Raw genomic sequence first — 16,548 nt, 5'->3', positions numbered from 1 at the left:
GGTCCGAGGGGCACTTTCTTCTCCCACAGCCCGCTCCCCTCCAGTTTAACCATAAAGCTGGCAACCGTCCAAGTTCTCTACAGATTTATGCTATCATGATTACTGCTGCCATCACAAACAAACTGGGGCTGAGGGGAACGTTAAAAGCTATGACCCACCTTTCCTTATGCTGTCAGCTATGGCTAATGTCTAGCCTTTGAAGGACCAGGCTGCCTCCCCAAAACAGGTCTTGTTTTCTAAAATAGGGAAGAAACCAACTCAACAACTTAACCAAATCCCTGCATAGCTGAAAAAGCAGACTGTGTATATATATCTCTTTATATATGCTATTTACATATAAATAGATATATACATGTATGCGCATCTATAAATTACATTCTATGGAGAGTTCTTTCCTCCTCCTCTTTATCCTTGGCCAACACCTGATTGCTTCCGCCGAGGTGACTGGTGGTGGCTCCTGGGAGGGGGTAAGAAAGGCAGCTGGGTGCCCCCTCCCCCAGCCCTTCCCACAGACATTTGCTGCAAGTTTTACATTCTACTTTCGTTGCCATGGTTTCTGTATCCTAGCAGAGAGCCGATGTGGAGCCTGAGCCTCTGCCAGCCCTGGGAGGAAGGGAAGCAGCCCCGTGGCAGGTTTTCCTGTCTGTCCTAAGAGCTTTCTGCATTTACTGGGTGAGAGAGAGGGCAGTTGTGCAGCGTTCGGCCTCCAATTCCATTTTAATTTTTTTTCTTTTTTTGTCTTTCTTTAAACATACAGTTCGTCACCTTGGCTCAGTGCATGTCACCAAAAATTCTCCAGGGATTTCATAGTCTGGGGAGGAGAGTGGTAACAGTTAGCTTGGCAGTTATGTGCCCCGGAGCCTCTAGCTTAGCCCACACTAACAAGCCAACTCCTTGGCCCTGTCCTGCCCTCCTCGGTCCCTGCCCCTGGCTCCCTCCTGCAGTCTGCTTCTCCCTCTCAGAGGCACCAGCAAATGGCCTCAAAGCAGAGAGTCTGTTGCTGGATCCTGCTGAGGGGACACAGGCAGAGGAGGGGGGTGGGCAGAGGACCAACACAAAAAAGAACCTTTACCAGCTCTGCCCACACTCTCTGGGCTTGGTCCAAGCTGTCCCTTCTGGCAAATGCTGGGAACAGAGCCTGCTACCCACATGCAGGGGTAAAGGAGGAGGGGAGCCTGCTACCAGCACCTTTAACTTTTCCCCCACTCCTCCTGCGCTGAGGGCTCTCTGTTCCTTCAACTCTGAACTCATGACCTTCTGTTCCCTTCTTCAGACCACAGGTGAGATGCCTGGGCGGGCCGGATGCCTGCGGCTTCCAGACTGCCAGGTGCAGTGGTGTTGAGAGCGCCTCTGATCCCACCAGACCAGGACCAGTCTGGGGGCCTGGGCCCCTCCTGCTCCCAGCCTGTCGGCTCCTCCCCTGCACACTGTCTGGCTGCCCATCCATCTTGTTCCATTTCCTCCTGCCTGGAAGGACAGGGGAAGAGGAGGGGCTCTCGGCCTACGCGTTCCCACATGGTTCATCCTGGTGTCAGCGGGGGAGTGTGGGGGGGCTATGGGGGGCCAGTAACACTTGGTAGCCTAAATCCCAGGGCACAGATAATAGTCTGCTGCACTTGGGAAAGGGTCATGGGGGACTGCATGGCTGAAGTAGACCAAGGAGGCATGAGTGGCCATCAGCAGCAGCCTTGGGCACCCCTTAGCTCCGGAGCCAGGGAGTGGAGTGGGGCGGCGTGGAGGGCTGAGACAGACTTCAGTTTCCCAGCATCCCTCAGAGCCGTCCCAGCTCTGCGGGCTGGAGATCAGGCTGGGGACAGGGAAACTGCGCCACAATCACCAGGCTCCCTCCCTCCCTCCTTCCTCCTCCCGCCCTCCTTTGCCTCATGACCAAGACCAGAGCTTCCAGGAGTTGCAGCGCAGAGGAGGCCCTGGCTCATACTTGGACCTCGGTGGCACGGCTGGCCCAGGACTATCCATGCAGGGAGGCCTGCACCTCTGACAGTCGGCTACAGCTCGGGGTGCCCATCTTCTGTGCTTTGTGGTACATATCTGTGTCGCCAAAGTAGCGAGCCCGGTACAGCAAGCCTTCCTCTGCAAAGCAATGGGGCAGGGTTAGGGCATGCCTCTAAGGCTGCTACGATGCCTGCTTGGCCTGTGGGGGGGAGCGGAAAGGTAGTTACAGGCCCAGAAGCTGAGGCAAAGCTGGCTTCCCTTCAGGGTAGACTCTGGAGAAGGAAATACGGTCCCACCTTGGGAGCAGAATAGAGGCCCCTTTCTATAGAGGATAGGTGAGGATAGCCAAAGTGAGAAACTGTCATCCTGGTCAGAATGCTCCAGCATCCCACAGATAGATCCAGATGCCCAATCAGTGGGTGAGTAGGAGATTTGCTCCAATCTCTATCTACATTACCTACGGCAGCCAAACAGCAGGCTGACTGCAGTGATTTACAAGAAGCTGGAGGAAACCTCCAGGTGGCCCCTGGCTCCCAGCCCCAGGGAAACACAGGAGCGGAGGCTGGCTCTTGGCTGGGACATGGCTGGCGCAGGGCAGTGCCAGGTGCTGGGCCCACAGATCACTGGGGGAACAGGGCTTTCTCGTTCCCTGCTCTCAAGCTTTGTGACCTCAAACACACACACACACACACACACACACACACACACACACTCACTTTGCTGTTTCTCCTTCCAACAGTTGTTTCGGAGATTGGCAATATAATCATCTTCCACATTCCGTTCAACCATTTTGAGGCTGGAGCCTGTGTACTCCTCAGAGAATGTGTCTGCCACGTAGTAGACGACGTTCAGGTGGTCAGTGACTCGCCTGTGGACGTGGCCCACTGACCTGGGCAGAAACAGACCAGGCACAAAGTGGGTGCAAGTCCCCAGGCCCAGGAGTAGCTGCTTCCCTCCCAAACTAGAGCAGGAACTCCATGCTACCCAAATGAGAGTTTGGAGCAAAGGCAGGGGGTCCCTTCCCGTACGAGCGGTGCAGACTATGACAAGGCCTTCCTCAGGCTCTCTGCTTACTACACTGCTGCCCAGGGCCTTGGGGAGAAGCCCCTCCCTGGAAGGACCTGGTCAGGGAAGTAGGGAGCCCAGAGTGAGTTCAGGCTCCCCCTTTAATGAGCTATGTGACCTGAGCTCCCTGTGCCTCCGTTTCCTCTTTCATCCCCTAAGCCAATCGTTGCTGAGGCCTGCCTGCCTGCCTGCCTGCCTGTCTATTCAGGTGCTCCCAGTCTAGAGTGAATAGGCTTAGGAACAAAATGACAGGAAGGATTCCAAGGAGTTGTAGCCTTCCAGCTCTTGGATTCTGCCTTCCAGCTCCAACTGCAGGTTCTGTAGGCTCAGGAAAGAGCCTCAACATGCAGACAGGAGTTAGTGCTCCGGTGAGGACAGCTCCTATCTGCCCCTTCCTGCCTCTCAGCTCTCTGGCTGCAGATAGACTGACAACAGGCCACAGAGCGCCTGCGCCGGCTGGTGTGGATCCAGTGGACCGACTCTGCCCCCCGCTGGCTGAGAGGGATCCTGCCAGGCTCCCAGGCAGAGCCGGGCCGCTAGGTGGGAGCAGAGGGCTTCCAGCAATAGAAGCTGAGCACCGGCTCTGGATCAGATACTGGGCCAGGTACTGAAAATAAATGAGGGGAGCTGACGCCCTAAAAGGGCAAATAACTTGCCCAAGTTCACCATCGGTGGTTGAGACCATATATTCATTCAACAAATGTTGCCAAGCATTTCTAACGAGCTTGGCATTTTATGTGTATTACTCATTTAATTTTCACAAGCAGGTAGATGTTGCTATTCCCATTTTATAGATGAGGAAACCAAAGCTCAGAGAAGTTACATAACTAGTCTAGGGTCACACAGATGCTTAGTTAGCAGAGGAGCTGGGAGTCAAAGCCATCCTTGCTCTGACTCTAGAGCCCCTGTTCTTCCCATGGCCCCAGGGCCCCCAACCAGAATGGTTATCTCAAGGCCAGGAGATCAGGAGAGTGTCATGAAGCCTGTGAAATCACATGCAAAACCGTGTGTGTGCGCGGTGTTCCAGGGAACAGATCTCCAGGTTTCATTTCATTTTCTTAGGGGACTATGATCCTAAAAAGATCAAGAATCTCAGCTTAACAGGGAAAATCTATTTTCTTGATTCTACGCAGCTCTCTGCATTTTGATCAAGAACCTGCTGTATGAGGATGGGAAGGAAGGCCCCTGATGGGTGATGAGACTCCAGAGCCCCCTGTCTATCTACTACCCCGGCCTCACCCCAGCAGCAGGTACTCACGGCCTCAGGCTCAGACTGTAGGGTGGACTGGAGACCATGAGCTGGCTGAGAGCTGACACGAGGATCAGGATAAGGATGGGCATCAGCTGGACAAACACACCCAGCCCACCCTGGAGGGAAGAGCCAAAGGTCACTCAAGCCGGACCCGGGTTGGGGGTGACGCTGGCCGCAGTCGCCACCAGCTCCCCCAGCACAACAGAGCCCAGGTGGCTGGAGCCAGCTGCCATGCAGACAGGCCACAAGGCCACCCTCTCCCCTTCCCTCCCATGGGTCCCCAAAATACAGAAACTCCTCTACCTGCCAGTTTCCCCAGATATACTGGGGTAGGAGGTGGGTATATGTATTTACTTGTGAGACAATACAAAAAAAGGAGCAAAAGCTAGAAAGGAGGCTTTCACTATATACACCTTTTTGAATTCTAAACCATGACTATATTACCAATTTAAAAATTGCCAGTTTAAAAGAAATTGCTAGTTAAGAAATTATAAAGAAATCTGTTCACTGTGATAATTTGTGATTTAAAAAACTCTTCTGTATGTTAAATACACAGAAAATAAAAGATAAAAAAAATGAACACAAAAACAGAAGACCACATTATCAGAGCAGAAGAGAACCCCTCTGCCTGGCATAATTTTAAATATTCTACAACTGTCCCCAGTATTTTAATCTTAGCTAATTGCTTTGATTTCCGTCATCCAGCTGTTCTTATAATCTGTGGCATTCAAAATGTTTGATGCACTGTCTCATTGCAGCTTTTGTATACATTTTTAAAGAGTGCTGAAAAGATGCACATAAGAGCCAGCCCTATGTTGTCATCCTTTACAATTCTCTCATGAAATTTAACTTTCCATTGCTTGGAAAAGTGCCACTTTGGTCTTAAGAACAAATGGACCTCACAGAGGCCATTCACAAAGGCCAGCAGGTAGAGAAGTTTCTGCATTACTTTCCCTAGCAGAGGCTATCACCTGCTCCACGCCGCCCCCCCACCCCCCACCCGCCGCCCCGCCATGGGTGCTGTGGAGTGTGGCTCCCTCTGGTGTCCCTCAGCAGAACAGCCAGCTAAGGATGCCACTCCCTCGTCCAGGCCCCACCCCCTCAGATGGGACTAGGCACCCTCCCTGTCCCCTCCCCTGCACCCTCCTCACTCACATCACCCTGGTTCTCCCTGCGGTCCTGCCTTTGATGGTACGCGTAGCGCATGCGGCCGTTGCTATAGACATGGACGTTACCTGGGGGTCACAGGGACTGAGTCAGGAGTGGGGCTGCTGGGAAAGGGGGAGGCCGGCATCTAGTCTCCCACCATCACACCAGGGAGGCCTGGCTGTGGGGAGAGTGGGGGGACTTACTAGACGGGAAGCCACCTCCAAAGAACATGTTGAAGAGGTCTTCAGGGGAGATGTCGGCCTCAAAGCCACGGTGGAAATCCCCATGCCCGTGGCCGTGCCGGGCTGCCTGGCTCTTGTCATCACCGAACTGGTCATACTGCTTCCTTTTCTCTGGGTTGCTAAGTACCGCATATGCTGTGCCGATGGCTAGAAAGGAGGTAGAAAGGTCAGGCCCCAGGATGCTGGGGGTGCAGGTGGAGGCGCCCATGGTGGCCAAGTGCTCACTTCCTTCATGTACTCAAGTGGTGCTCCAGGAAGCAGGAGTCCTAGGGGCCAGCAGGAAGTTAGGCTGCTGGGCAAGAAGGGGCAAGGGGGGTGGGGGGGCATGCAGGAATACCTCTAAGTGAATCTGGGCCACCTGGGCTGAGTGGAGGATTAACACTCAGGCTCCTCCTCACTCTCCACCTCATGACAATGGTCCGATTTTTCCTACATGCCAGGCCCTTTATGGGCATTACTTAGTCTACTCCTAACAGCCCATCTCTATTTTACCAATGAGAAAACTGAGGCTCAAAAAGGTTAAGTGTAAGCTCACACAGGTCTGATGCTGCGGAGCCAAGAATCAAACCCAGGGTGTCTTGTTTGAAGTATGCCCTCTGACCTTATGAAAACCACCAAAACGCCCCCTTCTCATTCCTCACTCTTGAGGTGTCCAGTGGGATGGGGCATCCCTTTCTGGAGGGTATGTAATCTTGAAGTCATAGCACAACATGAGGGCTGAACAAACACGCGATATGCTGCTGTAAACTGGAGAGCAGCAGAAACCACTGGGAGGGGCCGAGTCCCCGGGCTCTCGTTGAGACTCCACTGCTGGTGGTGTAGGCTGGGTGAGTCCTTTCTTCCCTGGGGTCTAGGTCCCAGCTGCTATTCCTCAGCCCAGCCCTGGGGCCTCCCCATTGGAGCTCCCCGGGTGGGAAGCCTGTGCCCCGAAGGCCCCAGCTCCGAGCCCTCCTCAGTCTCTCGTTCCTTCTCCAGAAGCCCACGCTCTCAAAGGAGCAGGTCAAAGCTGCATCTGCTTCAGAACCTGCAACGCCTGAGAATAAGGAGAATGCCCCTCCTCCTCCCACTGTGACAGGGTCCAGAGGCTAGGTGCGGCCTCTCAGCGCCTGTTGGGGCAGGCTGCAGGCAGAGGTCAGGGCTGGAGAAACATTAATCACAGCTACCTTGCCTCCCCACTCCCATTCTCCTTCTCCCCCTGGAGCTGGCGGACCAGCAGCAGGGGAAGATGGCTGCAGACTGCCCCACTTGGGACCAACCCCAAGCAGCCTGGAATGGAGCACCTCGGCCCCACGAGACGGCACAGCGGGTCTTCGGGTCTGCTAGGCCACAGGCTCCCCACCTGGCTATGCTCACGGCCCCTGTACGGCACAGCACCCTGCCTGTGTCAGACAGGGCTAGTCCCCACACCATCCCCCAAAGGGAGACGAGCCTGAGACCCTGAAGGTCCTGTTGAAGACAAACCGGGTGTGAGAGAAGAGATGTCTGTGGAACTGCAGCGCCCAGCAACTCAGTGCTGGCACAGAGCCAGTGTGTGTGCCTGATCTGTTCAATGAAAATACAAGCGATTAAAGGGCAGCTTAAGATTTTAGCCAAAACTGAGGCACCCACCCCAGAACCAACAGGCCCTGAGGCCAGAGAAATGCCATGCCCCCAGGGCAGGCCCTAGGCTGTGTGTGGTGTGAGAGGGAGCAGGTGTGTGTGTGTATAGAGGCCGCGGTGGGTTAGCTATAGGTGCTGGTGCTGAGGAGGCCGCCAAGCTCTCAGCCGGGGCTGCCCAGTTTCTCAGCACAGGGGAACTATTACCAAGATCCCAGGATGTGGACGTGAACATGGGCGAGTCAGGAGGCCTGCTTCTGCCCCTCAAGTACCATGTGACCATGGAGAAGCCACTGGTCTTCCCTTGCCTCAGCTCCCCTCCTGTAACCCCTGATAAATGAGCGGGAAGGAGAGGGAGGAGTGGCGCCCTCTGTGCTCTAACAGACTGCGTGGCTGGAGGTGGCTACTAGGACCTTCCCAGGAAGCAGCGCCTGAGCTGGTACGACTTGGGTCCAAGGCCACTTCCTGGAAAAGCCCCCTTTCCTTCCCTCCCTCCCAAGGACAGGTCAGAACACCCAAACACTAGGGAACCAGGGCCGGTTACCTTTGAAAGCTTCAGTGGCTCCAGGCGCGTGGTTCTTGTCAGGGTGGAACTTGAGGGCCAGTTTGCGGTAGGCCTTCTTCAGGTCGTCATCTGAGGCCCCTCTGCTCACCCCCAGGATCTCGTAGTAATCTTTACATTGCTTGACCCTGGGGGAGGGAGCAGAGTGTGGTGGGGGAGCTCTACATGGGCCCAGGCTAGGAAGTAAGGCAGGCGAGGAAAGAGCAGGGTGGGCACACAGCTCTGAGCAGGCCTGGGGACCAGCAGGACAGGCCCAGTGGAGACAGCGAGAATATATTTAGGATTTAAGAGGGAGCAGTCGCTGTTTCTGCCAGGCCAGGAACCATTTCCCTGAGCTAACAGCACCCTCACTGCAGGCAACCTCAGATGGGCTGTCAGTGTCCGTCAATCAGGGGCCTCTGCCCAAGGGCAGGTGTGTCCTGGGCTCTGCGAGCTCTACTCTCCTGGCAATCCGAGTCTGAGGGGGTAACAGAGAGGCCAGACACAGCAGATGTCTGTTCACCCCGTAACAGGGCCCTGAAGAGACTCTGTTTCTCTACCACTAATTCTTACTCCTGAGGTCCCTGAGAACCCCCGACTCTTGGAACACAATCAGTTTCTATTGCCTACGACTGATTTCTATTGACCTCCCCACAATCAGTTTCTATCGCTTCCAACCCATGGGCTTGTCAGGTCAAAATCCTGTCTGGTCGGAAAGATGGAAATTTGGCAAATGCTTTTATGGCAAGCTACAGCCATGCTGGTTCACACACAGGCTGAACCCCAGGCCTGAAGCTTGCCAACATCTTCACTAGCAGCCAGGACCGTGTGGGAATGACCCCAGAGGGATTCCCGAGGCTAGCTGGCGGGGAGGCCTCGGGAGAAACAGGAACGCGAGTATCTATTCCTGAGAAGCCTTGGCGGGACCGCCTCAGCCTGCTAGTGAGCTGCTCTGTGCAGGGCCTGCCCAAGCCTTGGAGGAATAACTGTCTCCTGTCTCCACGCTACCCCGCACAGGCTCTGATGTGAAAGGGTCTTTGTTAGGGGCAGGAGTGTGGGTTGGGGGAGTATCTGGAGGGGAGATCAGGCCTCATCTCTGACAAACAGGGCTGTGTAAAGAGGCCTAAGACCTGCTGGCCAGCGGCAGAGGAAGCTGGCAGCGTCAGCGTTTCCAGCCTCTTCTGTGGGCTGTCTTGGAGGGAGGGGAGAGTGGAGCCCTGAAGCCTGCACCATACTCCAGGGCCTTGTGGGAAACAGGCGGGGGCCCGGTGAGCTCAACTCTTTGAACCTCCTCCAGCCTCAAGACCCTCCCACGTGAGGTGGATGATGGTCTGCAGGAAGCCTTCTCTAGACCTGAAAACATCCCAATACCACCAGGCTCTGGCCCCTGCCCGCCCGCCCGCCCACCCAGCCCCCTACCTTTTCACAGCCGCTACTTGTTCTGCAGTGTAGCCTTTGGTGCTCTCTCCCCCTCCAGCTTCACCGTTGGCCGAGGGGGCGCTGGCCCCACCTGGTTTCCTATGGGTGGCCTGGGTTGCCTCTGTGGGTTGGGGTTGGTCGCTGGCAGACTGTGGTTTCTGATTGAGGGACTCGATCAGGGCTGTGCAGAAGCAAGGAAACCATTCAGGGCTCCTGCTCCAGCAAGGCCTTGTGCAATGGCTGAGGGACCGCATGGCCCTGGGAAATCCCAGGACCCCTGCATCCCACCCACTCTTTTCCCAACAAAGCGCGCTCCTTCCCTGCCTTGGGCCTGTGGGGCTAATGGGATAGTTGCCTGCTCTCTTAGGATCCACAGTTCTTAGGGTATCGGTCATTTTTAAAGTCAGCATAAAAATAAATTATTAACCCTATAGGTTTTTAAAATCCCAAAGTAACATGTTTAGTAGCCACCCTCTATTGATTGCCAAGATGCGCGAAGTACTCTGTAATGGCGATTCCACTTAGTGGGACCACCTTAGTCAGCTGGGATTGGTGGGAAGGCTTCCTGAAGAAGGCTTCCTGTCGCTTAGCCACGTAGGGGAATGGGGGCAATGATTCTGCCCCAGAGGGCCGGGGGTGGTGTGAGACTCAGCACAAACGTCTGCTGTGCTCACTGCTTGCTACTCTTTACCTTTTCCAAATGGCTGCCCACGTCAAATGTCCTACTTCAGTGTTCATAGTCTATACAGCGCATTAGCTGTCGCCTTCAGAGAGGGTCACAGTTATCAAACCCCAGTCCTTGGTGCCTTCTGACTCAATGAGGAAAGGCCCATATCTCTGACAGGAGTCTCCTGTGCTCAAGTAGACCACTGTGTCCTGAGCCACTGCTGCCCTACTTGCAGTAAACTCATGTGTTCTCACCAAGTCAGCAGCTAGGAAATCCAAACGCAGAGGCTGACGGGCGAGCCTGCCCTGCATGAGGGGGTGGAGGGGCTCCTGTAACAAAGCCTGAGAGGGCGCTCAGAGAGCAGCCACAGTGACGAGTGCTCACAATGAGTCAGCAGGCCTGGATGTGCTGCTCTGCGTGTATTCGCCCATTTAATCTTGACAGTGCTTTAGAACTGGGTCTTACTACTGCCATCTTACTACTGTTATAAGGAAGGAGCTGCATTTGATCACCTTGCCATGGCTACACAAGGTGAGAAGCAGCACTTGAATTACAGGATGTCCAGGTCCCAAAACCACTCTCTTGACTACGCTGCTATCCCAGAACACACGAGCCTGGCAGAGGGCGCCCCTTCCAGCACAGTCGTTCCAAGAGAGAAGTTCATTCACAAAGACCCAGGTTTCAAATCTCAGCTCAGCCACTTCCTAATGCTCCGACCCTGGATGATCTGTGAAATGTCTCTGAATCTCACCCTCCTTACACAGCAGATGAGGATAAAATGAGACGTGTATAAGCATCTGGTACAAAGACTGACATAAAGTTCGAAATGAGAAGCTGCTGATACGGTGACCCGGGCTGATGAACTGGCTGGCCAGGGAGGTGAGAGGACCCAAGGTGTGGGGGCCCGGGAGTTCCAAGTCTTGGGAAGGCAACGTCTCAGCACCCAGTAGGCTTTGGATCCAGTTGCAACCATGAGATGTCAGGCCATCCCAGGCTCCAGGTCTATGCCAGGCACCAAGGAAATGGCAAAGGAAGAAACCAACAGATAAAGCGATGCTGATCAAGATGGGACTGAGGGAGGCGCTGGTTTGCTGGTTTCCTAGGGCTTTTAAAGAAGTTGTTTATTCTGATTTCTCTGGAAGCCCCAGTGGTCCAGGCTGATGTTCTAAGGACAACAGGACCAGCCATTCAATTGCTGTAGGTACACAGGAGCATCAGCCAGGAGATGGGATGGACTCTCTCCAATACCGTTCAGGGAAGATTCTGGAAGCTTTTTAGGCAGTTACATGGAATCAGCCCCTCTCATTTCCCTACAGTGCAGAAAGAGAGCCCAGAGGGGAATGGATGTGCTCCGGGTCACACAAAACGTTCCTGTTTGAGGTGACAATTCAAGATTTCCGGTTGCCAACAATGAAGTCTCTCCTGTGGCCTGGACATCCCCTCTGCTAGGCCCTGGACCTGACTGCCTCACCCTGTCTCACTGTTACATCCCTCATGGCCCAGTGGCTGACAGGCAAAGCCACGAAAGAGCAGGAGACAGAACAGCTTGCTGTGGCGATGGAGTTAGACAGACATGGTTGGGTTCAAATCCCGACTCTGCCCCTTCCCAGTAAAGGTGGCAGACATTTAAAGGGAAGGGAAATTGGTGGAAGAGACCAAAGCTGGGGTGGGAGCGGTCGCAGCTGAGGTAGATGTGAGAGCATTTCTACAGCCAAAGCTACCAGGGGAGGCCCCTCCTCAAACCCAGATTCAGAGTCAGACTGCCCGGCTTCACACCTGGCCCTGCCACTTGCTCCGGAATCACCTTGGACAAGTTAACTTAGCTTCTCCATGGAAAACTGTATCTCCCTCAAGAGAGTTGAAATAGTAAATCAGTAAATGAGTGAATGGTTACAAAGGACTGAGCACAGTGCCCAGCAAATATTAAGTGTCATCTGTTACTGTAACTTCATCTCCAGGTGTCTCTATGTACTTGTAGTGCTCAAGGTAAGTCAGGAGAGGGAGGCTGGATTAGGAAAGAGCCTGGGAGTGGGGCACAACAGTCTGAGACCTTTGCTAACTGGCCACATGGCCTTGTCAAGTTATCTAATTCCTCGGTGAAGACACATTCCCTACCCTCACAGAGTTGTTCAGGGGGGTGAATAAGATTCAATGAAATAAGGTAAAAAGAAAGACTGAGCGCACAATGGGGTGTGCTCAGGCCATCAACAGACCAGCCCCACCCTGGACCTCGCCAGTCCCGGAACATCTCTCACTCCTAGACCCTGAATGCCAAACTCTCTCAGCTACCAATTCTCCCTTCTCTCATGCGCTGGTCTTCCTGACTTAGCCTGGACCCCAGAGCCAGCCAATGTGTAGAACCTTGGGCAGCCTTTGGCACGGACCTGGAGTCTGGGATGGCTTAACATCTCATGGTTACAACTCGGTCCAAAGCCTGCTGAGTGCTGAGACTTTAACTTCTGAAGCCCTGGATTTTCTGGCTCCCCACCTTGGGTCCCTTCACCTCCCTGGCCAACCTGCTTCCGTGGCTAGCCAGTTCATCAGCCCATATCATAGTATCACTAGCTACTCATTCTGAACTGTGTCAGTCTCTGTGCCAGGTGCTTCCCCAGAAGCTGAGGCAGCCGAGCTGTCCTCCATGGCTAACCCTCACTTTGTACGCTGGGGAAACTTAGGCTTGCAGATGTTCTCATCAGCTCTCTGGAAAACACAGTGCCTTCCACCATTGTCGCTAAGCCTGGGGTGAAGCTAATGGCTACCAGGGCTGCAGGAGCTGGATAAAAACTCTCAGAAAGGGACCTATTGGCTCCACTCCCCCTGCCCTGTGACTTCCCTGCTTAGGGCCCCGCTACTGCTCCAGGGTACATCTATCCAACCCTCAGTGCCTCCCCATCCCACCTCCTGCAGCAGAGTTTCAAGCCCTCTCACAACCTTTCACTGTGAGGTCCCTTGACCCTCAGAGGTTTCTCTGAGCCTCCTCTCATCCCAACCCTCTGTCTGTCCTTTCCCTTCTCCAAGACCAATGGTCCACCCATGCTCTTGATCCTCCCCCTTTCCTTTCTTGACTTGCCCTTTCCCCACGTGGCCTCTGCAGCAACTGACAGTGCTGCTCACACCCTCCTTGACACATGGCTCCATGGCTACCTGGCCACTGCCCTCTCCTGGGACTGCCTCTTCCTGCTGTTGCCCTGTCTCACTCTCTTGCTTCCTCTGTCTCTGCTTATTGGCTAAGGGCAGATGTGGCAACGGTTGTGCTTGCAGCAGCCTCCACTACACGTTTCACATTTTCCCACAGGGGCCCCAGCCAGACATGACTCCAATGACTTCCATCCAACTGATGACAGCAGACTTTCAGCTGGAATTGGGAGCTCTCTCCTGAGTTCCACGCTGGCAGCTTCTTTGGAAGATCCCACCAGCACCCTGCAGTATGCCCATCTCTTCCCGCCCATATTCTTTAGCTTTGGTTTCTTCCTAGTCACACAGGCTTGGATTCTGAGTCCCCATTTCTCCTCAGCATCCTTCTCACAGAAGGTTTGGTACCTCTCCTCCAATGACTTTAGCCTGATCCATGCTGCCTTATCTCAGGCCCTCATAATTCCTAATGCACGCAAGGCAATTGTCTGCCAACTGGTTTCTGCCTTGAGTCTCTCCTCCCACTCATTAACCGTTTTTGTTGTTCTCTGTTAAGAACAGTACCCTCATCTTCCTCCTGTTATCAAAAACTTCAATAGTCTTTCCACTAACTACAGAATAAAGTGAAAATATCCTGGCGTGGCAGGAAAGTATTCTCACAATCTGGCCCCAACCTGTTTTCCAAGCACAGTCTTTCTACACTCAAATTACCACCTCCACGGCCTCCACATCTTGTTACACTCAGTCCCCTCCCCCAACCTCTTACAACTTCCAGCCTCCATGTGTTTTTCCCCATATGCCCTTCTCAAGTCTCCTCTCTCCCTCCAAAGTGCAGTTCAAATGCGGCCTCCCATCCTACTCCCTGAAGCCTTCCCTCACTGTGATCTACCATTATTTTTACATCCCTGTCATGACATTGCTTATAATATATCCCTCATGCCTCCCACCCCCAGTACTCCCCTCCACCTCACCAGAATGAACTCATGGAGGGCAGGGACTGGATTTTTCACATCCATCCTTAAGTCCTCAACATCTAACACTGTTATTAATTTTTGTTTAATCACAGCTCTTGTTTTATGGTTTGCAGTATTATGTTTTCTGTAACTCCATCTCCTTCACTAGATCGTAAGTTCCTCAAGGTGAATGATCATGTCTTACTGATCCTGCTATAACCGCTTAACACCAAGCAGAGACTTTGCAAATAAAACAAAACAAAGAAGTCTTTGCATTAAATGAGAATCTGGAATGAGTTCAAACTTTAAACATCAGGTGTCAACAACTACCTAATATTTTTTAACCAAAGTTTCCCTATCTCAAGCCCAAATTATCCCCACATCCTTGTCAGCTCAGCGCTGGGCTGCAGATAGTACAAGGTGAAGTTTACAGAGAGGCATGAGGCATATACTCTTTCCAGAATAACATGAATATGACAAGTATGCATCAGGTCACTCTTCTGCCTGAGCAAATTCCAGTACTTGTGCCCAGGAACGACACCTATCCAAGCACCTGAATAGGACCCGGGGGCCTGCTGTCAGAAGAGCTCCACAGGCCATGTTGTTACCATCCTTTTTCGCTGCCTGTTTCTGAACCCTCAGAAGTATCAGAGTCAGACAGAACTCTGAGAGCTGGAGGGTGCCCCCACACTTATATAGAGGGCTCCCCTTTTACAGAGTGTGATTTCATAGAAAAGTTCCTTGAGCAGGTTACCTCAAGAGTCCTGGAAAATACAGACTGAAACTCTCTAAGGCAAACAGGCCAAAGATCAACCTGCAGAGTCAGGAGAGAGAAAAATTCAGGAATTCCAGGCTGCTTCTTCTGCTAGTAATCCCCTTTCTCAATTTCATAATGTGGGCAAGAATGGTTAGAAGGCTGACTGCTGCTGTTCAATTTCATTTCATTCCTTTAGTAAACATGTAGAGAGTCACAGAACTTTCCAACTTCTAGCTGTGTAATCTTGGGCAAGTCCCTGGCTTCTGAGGTATTTCCTCATCTATAGCACAAAGATAATGATCTTTGCTCTGCCTCCCTGATAGGGCAGGCTCAAGAGACAAAATGCACTGAAAGAGCTCTCTCAACTGAAAAGCCCTATGGGTATGATAGTTATTCACATCATCTGTGCCAACTCTCTAATTTTCCAGTTGAGGAAACCCAAGTTCGGAAAGATCACATGGTAGCAGTTAGGATGAGAACCCAGGTCTTCTGAGTACCTGATATAGGCCACTTTACTAAGCGGTAATTGCAGGCACAAACTCTGTACCTTTAATGGACAACCTCTTTCTCCCCTCCAGCGAGTATGAAGAAAAACTTCAAAGAAGCCTTAGGTTAAAGATAAAAAGGGTTCCTGGGTAGAGCGAGATGATGAGTAGTACAGTTAACCTCACTATTCCCTCACTGGTTTGGAAACAGACCAGGGCCGCTTAGCAGCCTGGTGCTGTCCAGCCGTCTATATGGCCAGCCACTGATGGACTCGTTGGGGCGAGGGTGGGTGTGGGTCGCTGAGGCCTTCGTTCTGAATCTCGCCAAGCGGGAGAAGAGACTCCAGGAAGGAGTAAGGAGCCCGGTCTCAGGACAGACGGTTCAAGGCGGTGTGTGGAATGTGAAAAAAGCAGCCTCTAGTTTGGGGAGGGTGGTCCCTGGCCCTCGCCCGGAGACGTGCGGGAGAGTGGAGACATGGGGACGCCTTTTCATACCGTCCGAAAGTCGGAAGTCCTCTTTCCCTCTCTAGAACTCACTCTCTCCTTCAGAGGAGTTATGTTTATTTTCCTAAACTATAATATTTCCTAGGCCGGCAACTGGCCTCGGTCCACCGAAAGGCCCCTTGGGAAAAGTAGTTCGATTTCGCTTCCACGTAAGTTCCTTTCGCTCCATCTGCCAGCGCCTCTCATTCTTGGGACTCCAAATCTCAGTCGGTTCCGCGAGTACCTGGAAAGCTGAAGTCGCTGTCACCCCTGTCATCAGGTGTCCAGCGTCCCGGAGAGGCGTGGGAGCCAAAGACTACACCTCCCGGCGGTCACCGCGCGTCTCAGTGCGCAGGCGTAGCCGCGCCTCGCCGCCCCTCCCCCTCCTCCAACTGCTCCCGTCGGTCCGTTCCCGTATTCCCCCCTTCAGTTCTAATGTCCCCTCCGTGTCTCCCGCACCTCACACTCACCGCGAACTCGCGGAGTCGGGTACAGCCGCTGCGCCTTCTCCAGGAAGCGGAGCGCCCGGTCGGGCTGGTTGCTCTGGATGGCCTTGAGGGCGATGCTAATACAGCGCTCGGCTTCATCCTTGTTGGATTCCATGGCGGAACCAGAGCGCGGAACCAGGGAGGGGGAGGCCGGGCGAGCGAAGGGCTGCGCCAGCAGCCGGCGCGTCGCGGGGCAGGCGGTCGCGGGATGATGACACAAACCCTCCGCCCCTCCTTTCCCGAGATTTGAGCGAGGGCGGAAGCGCTACCGTATGTCTTCTAAGAGGGGGACGTCTAAGAGAGGCGCTAAGGGTGCAAGCCCACGTTCCTGGAGCCCAAGGGGGCATATTCGGAGGTGTTAAAGTT

The 16,548-nt window shown here is 53.5% G+C and overlaps 1 protein-coding gene across 4 annotated transcripts; it reads right to left on the bottom strand.

Moving 5' to 3' along the window:
• Positions 1-698: 698 nt before the first annotated feature.
• Positions 699-16,376, bottom strand: DNAJB12 (DnaJ heat shock protein family (Hsp40) member B12). Of its 4 annotated transcripts, none has more exons than XM_057735925.1 (9): positions 16,165-16,376; positions 9,218-9,398; positions 7,802-7,947; positions 5,623-5,808; positions 5,426-5,505; positions 4,277-4,386; positions 2,670-2,842; positions 1,940-2,091; positions 699-811 (listed from the first exon to the last, which is right to left on the bottom strand). In XM_057735925.1, exons 1-8 carry the CDS (start codon positions 16,295-16,297, stop codon positions 1,970-1,972), a joined length of 1,131 nt encoding a protein of 376 aa, XP_057591908.1. In that variant the 5' UTR covers positions 16,298-16,376; the 3' UTR covers positions 699-811; positions 1,940-1,969. The 4 variants fall into 4 exon arrangements, with proteins under 4 accessions (XP_057591908.1, XP_057591909.1, XP_057591907.1 ...); XM_057735926.1 differs by having other exon boundaries at positions 1,946-2,091; XM_057735924.1 differs by having other exon boundaries at positions 1,994-2,091.
• Positions 16,377-16,548: the final 172 nt, after the last annotated feature.

The sequence above is a fragment of the Hippopotamus amphibius genome, chromosome 5 (genome assembly GCF_030028045.1).
Source record: "Hippopotamus amphibius kiboko isolate mHipAmp2 chromosome 5, mHipAmp2.hap2, whole genome shotgun sequence".
NCBI lineage: Eukaryota > Metazoa > Chordata > Mammalia > Artiodactyla > Hippopotamidae > Hippopotamus > Hippopotamus amphibius.
The sequence above is the reverse complement of the archived record's forward strand: the minus strand, read 5'-3'. Positions and strand labels throughout refer to the sequence as shown.

Coding starts and splice junctions, on each gene's coding strand:
- DNAJB12 (XM_057735924.1), bottom strand. CDS start 16,297: ATGGAATCCAACAAGGATGAAGCCGAGCGCTGTATTAGCATCGCCCTC. Junction 5,809..7,801: donor AGCCACTGAAGCTTTCAAAG/GTAACCGGCCCT, acceptor CCTCCTTTCTAG/CCATCGGCACAGCATATGCG. Junction 2,843..4,276: donor TACAGTCTGAGCCTGAGGCC/GTGAGTACCTGC, acceptor GTTTCTGCCCAG/GTCAGTGGGCCACGTCCACA.